The sequence below is a fragment of the Mus pahari genome, chromosome 5 (assembly GCF_900095145.1).
Source record: "Mus pahari chromosome 5, PAHARI_EIJ_v1.1, whole genome shotgun sequence".
NCBI lineage: Eukaryota > Metazoa > Chordata > Mammalia > Rodentia > Muridae > Mus > Mus pahari.
This window is the reverse complement of record NC_034594.1, coordinates 110,017,965-110,026,513: the sequence shown is the minus strand read 5'-3', so window position 1 is coordinate 110,026,513 and position 8,549 is coordinate 110,017,965. Positions and strand designations below refer to the sequence as shown.

The following is an 8,549-nucleotide window of genomic DNA, read 5'->3' as shown; positions in this document are numbered from 1 at the left end:
TCAAGGCCTTTGGGGCGAGTCTTCCTAAGCTCATAAACAAAGAACATCAGAGCTGGGCGGGTCCCCTGGAGCCTGGCTGCTCCGGTGTGGTCTCTGGATCCGCAACATCAGCACCACCTTCCCCTGGGAGCTTGTGAGAGACATCCGGTCTCAGGCCCCACCCAAAACTACTGAACTAGAATCTGTGTTTTACAAGATTCCCCAGGAGATGTGTATGCACATCAGAGCCTGGGAAGTACTTCCCCAGCACTAATTTAGGCCAACATTTTCATTTCACAAACGAGGCGCTGACACCCAGAGGGAGGAGGCCCAAAGTTACACAGCTGGTTCCAATCCTGGCCTCACCACTTGCCAGAGACTTTGAGTAAGTCATTTAAAAATGCACTGACTCTCACTTTCATCTTCTATAAGGCAGGGTATCCCACTTGACTCCAAGTGCTTGCGCATGCACCAGATAAGACAGCATCCAAATTAGGCTTCATAAACACTAACAGTCACTATAATTCTAGCTCTCCACTCTAAGGCCACCCTTCTACCTCCCAACACAAGCCAGCTTCTCTATAGACAGTACTACAGTATGAATAGGGATAAGTCCTGGGCCAGGGGCTTCTATGCAGGTCCTGTTCTGCCATTTGACCTTGAACTGGTTCCCAAATTGTCCCCTGGTTCCTAGCTTTAGTTTGGTCGTTCATAAATGAGTTGACTCCATCTCAAAAGGTCATTGAAGGTCTTTGATCTTTGAATAGTCTGTGGTACAGAATAAGCCAGAAATGACAAGTTTATGTTTCCAAGCTACCCAAAAGAAGGAGACACCACTAGGGAAGTCTAGCCCAAGAGAGTCTATAGGCCTTTCCCAGAATGGCTCTGCCTTGACACATCCAAGTACTTCAAGTGCCTAGGTGTGCCCCCAACCCAGTCCTTCTTCTGAGGAGTGAATCCAAGGCTTCACACATGCTAGCTAAGTGCTCTACCACAGAGCTATACTGAAAACTCCTCTTACTTCTTCAACTAATAAAAAGGACCCCCAAGGCATCCAGCACCTCTCTGGGGATGGGGTTAAAGAGGAGTCCAGTCAGACTGGACGGCAGCTGTTTTCAAAGCTTTGCAGGCTGTCAGGTGGGAGAAGTCTAGACCTGGTCTCACCGGACTCTGGAGAACAGAAACAGAAAGTTCAGGAAAGTCCTCTCCAGTCATAACAACTGGTGGGAGACAGCGCCAGAAGTTCCTGTAATCGAGAGTCCTGCGACAAGCAAGCTGCAGGGGAGAGGGCTCCTTGCTGCAAGGCTGGTGTAGCCTCCGCGTGCTCCAGTCTGGGCTGACTGTAAGAGTCATCTCAGGCAGACACAGTTTTCAAATACAGTTTCTCATGCCCCATCCCAACCTGATCAGAATCTATAGGGTGGATCTGGGATCTCCTTTAAAAGCACCCCTCCTCCACACCCCCACAGTGGTTCTCATAGCAGGTGTGTGTGTGTGTGTGTGTGTGTGTGTGTGTGTGTGTGTGTGTGAAGGCAGGACCAGGACTGGAGGAAAGGTGTTAGAGCCATCCAATGACTGGATACCAAGGGTCTTTGCTCAGTTTCTCAAACTACCCTCACCCTCACCAGGGTCTAAAGATGCTGGGGGCTGTACCTTCCTTGGGTGTCTGTTTTTCACAAAGCATGTACTCTTGATTTGGGGATTACTCCAACACCTAATGCAAATCACATAAATCACACACACACACACACACACTTTTGTAGCAAGATTATTCTGTAGCAAAATTGGCTTTGAACTCACTTTCTTCCTGCCTCAATCTCCAAATGCATTCTCCCTCATCCCTGCAGTGTGACTCCCCATGGAAGCCACCCTTTCAGACTGTGGCCTTGAAGGAAGACTGATGGAGCTAACAACCCCTACTTCCATCCGAACAGGCAGCTTTCTTCCACCACACATTAAAGGCCCGGGGCACTCGTGTAACTGGGCGTCCTTCATGCCATTCTTTCCCCTAAGGGCATCCTGGACCATGCCCAGGTCTCCCTTAAGTGGAAAAAGGGGGATTCTGTATGTTTCTCTCCTTTGGGTCATTTTTGTGGTTTGGTATACCACAGGTCAGTATTAGAGCACACCTACTTCCAGGAAGATTAGATGCCCTCGCAGAAGCACAGGGTTGTCAACACCCACAGCAGAAAGGGAGTAGCTAACAAAAATAAAATGAAATGAAAACAGAAAAAAAATGAAGTGGCTGTCTTTGGCCTTGACCCCACAGCGCCACCTGGTGTCTATAGGTACAGAACAAGCTCGGCGCCTGCACATCGCTGCGACTCCCCACGTTCCACGCAATTACAGCCTTCCGCTGCTACCTGAGCTTTACTGTGTGTGTGTGTGTGTGTGTGTGTGTGTGTGTGTGTGTGTGTGTGTGTGTGTGTGTGTGTGTGTGTGTGTGGTGTGAGGTCAATGGAGGAGAGACAGAGTACCAGGGCCTGCCTGAGAGCACTGTGCTGGGCTGAGACCTGCCTGCGCAGCCAGCAGAGGGCAGCCTATTTCCACCTCTGAACCCCACAGGCACACATCCTAGTACTCTGTGGGTCCCGCCCAGGGTAGAAGGATCCATTTGTGTTCCTGAAAACTTCCTGTGGGTCTTGGGCCCTGTTTGGGAGCTTTCCGTGCCACTTAGGACTGGCACTCTTAGATCTCCAGCTGTTGGGCAGGTGTCGCCTTGTGCTGGGGTGTAGGTCCGATGAGGAGCACTGCTGGCCTGATCCTTTGGCTAATACAAGCATAAGATCTATTGTTTAAACTCTACTCACTGCTTTGAAAAAAACAGTGTGAGCACATTTTCATGGACTGGCACAGCCTAGCTCTGGGTACAAGGGGTGTGCCTATGATGAACAACACTACAATCCTACAATCCTTCAGACAAGCCTATTTCCCAAGCCTGGTCTTTCGTGTACCTGGTGGTGGGGCCCTAAGCTGTCTGCCTCTGCCTCTGCCCAATCTCTCTCTCTCTCTCTCTCTCTCTCTCTCTCNCNCACACACACACACACACACACACACACACACACACAAGAAGTGAGACTTCTGGAGTTGATGCAGGACGTTCCTCTGGCTGAGTTTCTCTTTACAGGGGCTTTCCAAAAGCTGAAGTGTTGAACACATTGTTGGGACCTAACTGAGCCTTTCAAAAGCCAAGTCCACAAAATTCCTACATCCTGTGGTGGGCAAACAGGGGGAAGCCATGGTCTTTGGTCATTTGGTTCCCTTAGAATCAGTATTAAATAGTAAACATTCCATAGAAAGTTCCAGAGTGGTTCTTTTTGGTTATTTTCTACTAGGCCTTGCTGAGATTGTTCTGGTCCAATCCAGCCCTGGCTCCAGGGTGTGGCAGGGCCCCCATAGACAGACAGGAAAGCAGAGTTCAGTTCTAAATTGCTTTATTGATCGGATGATAAATCAGCTTCAACAGCCCATGCCTACAGCCCTTGCAGCGAATAGCTGTACAGCCTTGTCCCTTCAGTTCCGGGGAGCATCAAGGCTCGGCCCTTCCCCCCTGCTCCTGACCTGGGGAACCCCTCTGCTCCTGACCTAGGGGCCTGGATGGGGTGGGCAAGGTAGTGAAGGTTACTAGAGAAAGGTGGGGTGAAGAAAGAGGGGCCTGGGTCTGGGTTGGGGAAGAGTGAGGACTTGGGGTTCGAGGAACCCTCAGGAGTGCCTAGAACACAGCTCTACCCTGGGCTATGCTGCAACAAAACTGCCCGTCCCAGTCACCTGGCCCAAGGTTAGAACTAGAACTGGCCACTCTAAGATCTGGGCCACTGATAAATGTAAATCCTTATTCAAGGTATTCATTAGGATCTCCCTTGCCCATCAAACAGGGAACTTGATGCCTAAGGCAGTCAGGCAACCTCTAGACTTTGGGGTCCTCTGACCCAGCTTGTTCTCCATTGCTAAGTGAAAAGATACTAGTTCCACATTCAAAGGCAGGGGCCAGAGAAAGAGCGCCTTCCGATGGCCCACAATCCTATCTGCGCCTCTCTGCCTCTCATGGAGACTTCCCAGACTGAGATACACCAAGAACTCAGCCTCCTACCCAGAGGAGACTCCCTGGGACCCAAAAACCACAACCTTCCCTAGCCCAATTCTGGTCCTGCCTCCGTGCCCCAGGTCTCCTGCTTTGCTCTATTGGTCTCCAAAGACGTGAGCTCAGGCGTCCTGACCAGTAGAGGATGGACATTCAGCCTAGAAACAGAGGTCTGTAGGAGTGAGGTGTGGGGGGAGGGACCTGGTCTCTGGAAAGGGGCGACTAGACAGATGTCTCCTAAAGATAACAGTATCAAATGCCAGGCAGGAGGAAGCCTTTAGTGGGAAGGAGCTCAGGCAGACCCCTGAGCACAAGAAGCCAGATACCCAAGTCCAAGGCATTAGTGATGTGCAGCGGGGCTGAGTGAGGGAGAGGAGCTCGGAGGTGGCCGAGGCTTCTGGGAATGGACTGCTGATGACAAGCTTAGGAGTAAGCGGGGCACGCAGGCGGTGGCAGCCTCACTCTGAGTGGACCAAGGCTCCAGCTCCTTGTCCAAAGCCAAAACCTTTGGGCCCAAAGTTTTTAGCATAGCATCCTGCAGAGAGGAGAGAAGGGTAAGGATGTACTCCTGTCCCCGGAGTAGTTCCACCCACCACTCCTGTGCCTGGTCTCTGGAGGAAAGTCCACCAGTGTCCACCTCCCCGTCTCCATCGTGTTCCTAGCTTCAATAGTGAGGAGAACCATGTCCCCTTTATTTCAATGAGAGAGTAAATCATTTGCTGTCTTTCGGTCACTGGACGGGTATTAAGATCCTAGGCTCCACCCTTATCCCTGCCCTGCGTTCCATCTGATTCTGGCCAAGTCTCATTCTCCTTCTTCTCTGGTTTTCCTGTTGTGTCATGAAGAGGCCACCCCAGCCCTTGGATTGGAAGGCAAGAGGGCTGGTTCATTAAGGGACAGCATAGTCGCTTGGTCTCCAGCCTCCTCCAGCCTTCTGATCTTCAGAGAGACGTGGAGCTACCCACCTTTGCAGTAGATCTCACCATCCTTGTCTGCCAGGGTGGTCGACTCAAGGCCTTTGCCACACTTGGCACATCGGAAGCAGGACTTATGCCAGGACTAGGTAAGAAAGGAAATGGGGAAATGGTTAACATCACTGCCAGCGACTAGGGGACCAGCCCACCATTAGACGCCATCGTGGACAGGCATTTTGCAAGTCACGTAGGGGTAGCAAGGATGCTAGGGGAATGTGGCCCAGACACAGAGGGAACAGGCCAGGCGCCAAGTGCATACCAGTAGTGTGCCACCATGGATGTGATATGTTACCATGGCTCCCTGCTTAGTGGTTCCAGCTGCACCACAGAAGGGAGTTACATACCACCTGGGTAGCTACAACCCCGGCAGGCGGGCAGGCAAGCCTTTGCCACACCATTCTGCCTGTGAAACTGGTACGGCTCTGGATTCATCTTGGCTCTGACACATGCTACTTGAATGGCTGCCCCCCCAGTGTCCTCGCAGGAGACCCCTCTGTTTATCTTGCAGAGTGGATGTGAGGATTTCATACTAAGATGACTGGGACACAACCACAGAGCAGGCAACCATCACTGTGATTTTCCTGAACCAGCCCAGCCTCTAAGGTTCTAGCCCTTGGTGCCTAGGCAGCCGTCAGAATTAAATGGCTTCCCCAGAGTCAAGGGCTTGCATGGGGCCAGGCATGGAGGAAGCCCCGAGTCAAATCTGTTTGGTTTTTGAAAGGAGAAGAGGTCTGTCTACAGTGTAGTGAACTCAACAGAAAGCCACAGAAGGCCCTTTGTGATTCCAAGAGGTGCCCTAAGGCAGCACAGGGCAAAGAGCTTCTCAAGAGAGGCAGGACTCAAGTCTGTACGGCATTCACATGCACCCACATGCATGCGTGCACACTACACACACACAGCTACACATCAACAACACAACTCAACTAACAACTCCCATTGGCAACATCTGGACAAGCTGAGGTGGTGTGTAGATGGAAGAGGCTGGTCACATTTAGCTGGGACAACAAAACAACCCCATGTAAGGCCACTGAGGTCCCCAGTGTAACCCATGTAAGGCCACTGAGGTCCCCAGTATANNCCATGTAAGGCCACTGAGGTCCCNAGTGTANCCCATGTAAGGCCACTGAGGTCCCCAGTNTANNCCATGTAAGGCCACTGAGGTCCCNAGTNTANCCCATGTAAGGCCACTGAGGTCCCCAGTGTAACCCATGTAAGGCCACTGAGGTCCCCAGTATAACCCATGTAAGGCCACTGAGGTCCCCAGTGTAACCACCAATGCCCAGGCTGGAGGGTAGGAAAAGCCGCTGGGGCCTTCAGATTTCTGGGCCACTGGACCTCACCCCTCAGCTCCTCGTGTGCCCAAAAGACAGCATCAGGGGCCGAGATGAGATGGACAGATCATCTTAACTCTCCTTCAGTGCTCTGCGCAAACCTCTTTGTAAAGCAGAAGCCTCTACCCCAGTCCTCCAGAAGCCTCTACCCCAGTCCTCCAGAAGCCTCTACCCCAGTCCTCCAGAAGCCTCTACCCCAGTCCTCCAGACTGGAAGAAGACTGAATCACACAAGGCCACCCGGAGTAGCATCTCGGACTTTCCAGCCACTCCTGAAATAACCTTAGTGTCTTTGCCCAGTCAGCCCATAGTGAAAGGCACGCTGTGTCCCTAATGACTCCTCAGGGGGCTGCTTCTTCCCTTTTCCCGTTGAATTCAAAATTATTCTACTCCCCAGGACAATTATTTTATTTTAATTTCATTGTTTTTCAACACAGGGTTTCTCTGCCAGGCTGCCCTGGATCTCGCTCAGTAGACCAGGCTGGCCTCAAACTCACAGAGACCCACCTCCCAAGTGCTGGGATTAAAAGCATTTGCCGCCACCACTGCCGGGCGTCAGTGCAATCCCTATGCCATGGAAATGGAGATTCCTGGGCATTTCTTTAATAACGTCCTACTTTCATAAGCAAAGGGAAAAGATGACTTCTGATGTTATTATTTCTTCCATTTTCCTCCTTTTGGGGATTCAGTCTGAGATTACAGGCATGTGTGGCCATGACAGACTCCTGTTCTCACGACACTTAAGGCACAACAATGCCCACTACACTACGCATAGCTGATGCTCAGGAAGGCTGCCCCACGAATAAATGGTAAAACCAAGATTCAAGCAGATTACAGAAGGCCTAGACAGTTCATCACCACGGTGGGCTTAACAACCCTTTCCTGTCTTCGCAAGTATAGAAATGTTTTCCAAGAGGTTAAGTGGCCCACAGCAAAGTCAACAGTAGTAAGAGGCAGGACTTCCGAATCAGGCAAGACTAGCTGGGCTCCTGGCTTGCTTCCTAGCTAGAAGATACGGGCACAGAAGATACTCATTCCTATGGACTCCCGTTTCCTTGGTCTGTGTGATGGGGATAATCTCAGCATCAATGTAGAGGTCCTGTGGTCCAGACTTGGCCCAAGCACTCATTCCCATTCCACACTCCTGACCCATTCTTCAAGATCAAAAGGCCTTCAGAGCCATGGGCCAAATAAAAGAGATGACCACGGGCTCCACACACCAGGTGTCCGTTGGCTTGCTGTCTGAGCATGGCCAGATCCAGCTGTCCTCTCTGACCACACTCCTTGAGGGTACGTGTTCTGTGACCTGCTGACTCTTAGTCTAAGACTGCAACCCCGCAGGGCTCTCCTGCTCATTCCTGAATATCAAGGAAATGATTGCCAGGCTGTTCAGAGAGTTGGTTGCCGTGTGATTCTCCTTGAGCACTGCAGACTGGGAGCCAGAAGCTACTTTCAGAATAGCACAGGGACAGGGTAGGCAAAGGAATGAAAAATAATGTGGAAACCCCTTCCAGCAGGCTGACAGAACCTTAACCCAGAAAACCTCTGACCCTGGGGTTATACGAGTACATCTCTGGCAGAATATATCCCATCAAACAAAATATGTATTTCGTGATGGTTGATAATTGTATTTTATAATTGTAAAACATATTTCTGGAACCAAAACTCCTAAAATCTGATTAAATCTGTGAATCTTCATCCTAGAAAGAGAAACCCTCTTAGTTGTATTTATTTATCTTTTATGTATATAAGTATACTGTAGCTGTCTTCAGACACACCAGAAGAGAGCATCTGGAAGAACAGTCAGCATTCTTAACCACGAGCCATCACTCCAGCCTGAGAAGCCTTCTCAGGAAACCTAGCCATGTTGCATTGGTGACTCACACCTTTAATACCAGCACTTGGAGAGGCAGAGGTAGGTGGATCCCTATGAGTTTAAGGCCAGCCTGGTTCTAGGACAGCCAGGGTCTCACACAGAAAGCCTGTCTCAAAGAGAGAGCAAGAGTGAGAGCGAGGGAGCAAGAGAGAAGAGAGAAGAGAGAAGAGGTGGAGGATGAGGAAGAGGAGGAAGAGGAGGAGGAAGAGGAGGAGGGAGGGAGGGAAAGGAAGGGAAGAAAGGAAGAAAAAAGAAAGAAGAAAAGATGGGAAGGGAAGGGAAGGGAAGGGAAGGGAAGGGAAGGGAAGG

General features: G+C 50.7%; 1 protein-coding gene across 1 annotated transcript in view; it reads right to left on the bottom strand.

Moving 5' to 3' along the window:
* Nucleotides 1-3,396: 3,396 nt before the first annotated feature.
* Csrp1 (cysteine and glycine rich protein 1) overlaps nucleotides 3,397-8,549 on the bottom strand; it is a 22,708-nt gene continuing 17,555 nt past the window's right edge. Inside the window, exons 5-6 of the mRNA XM_021197798.2 lie at nucleotides 5,026-5,119; nucleotides 3,397-4,595 (exon numbers count right to left, since the gene is read on the bottom strand). Of these exons, the coding sequence (XP_021053457.1) occupies nucleotides 4,519-4,595; nucleotides 5,026-5,119 (171 nt within the window). The 3' untranslated portion in view covers nucleotides 3,397-4,518. The remainder of the gene's footprint in view (nucleotides 4,596-5,025; nucleotides 5,120-8,549) is intronic.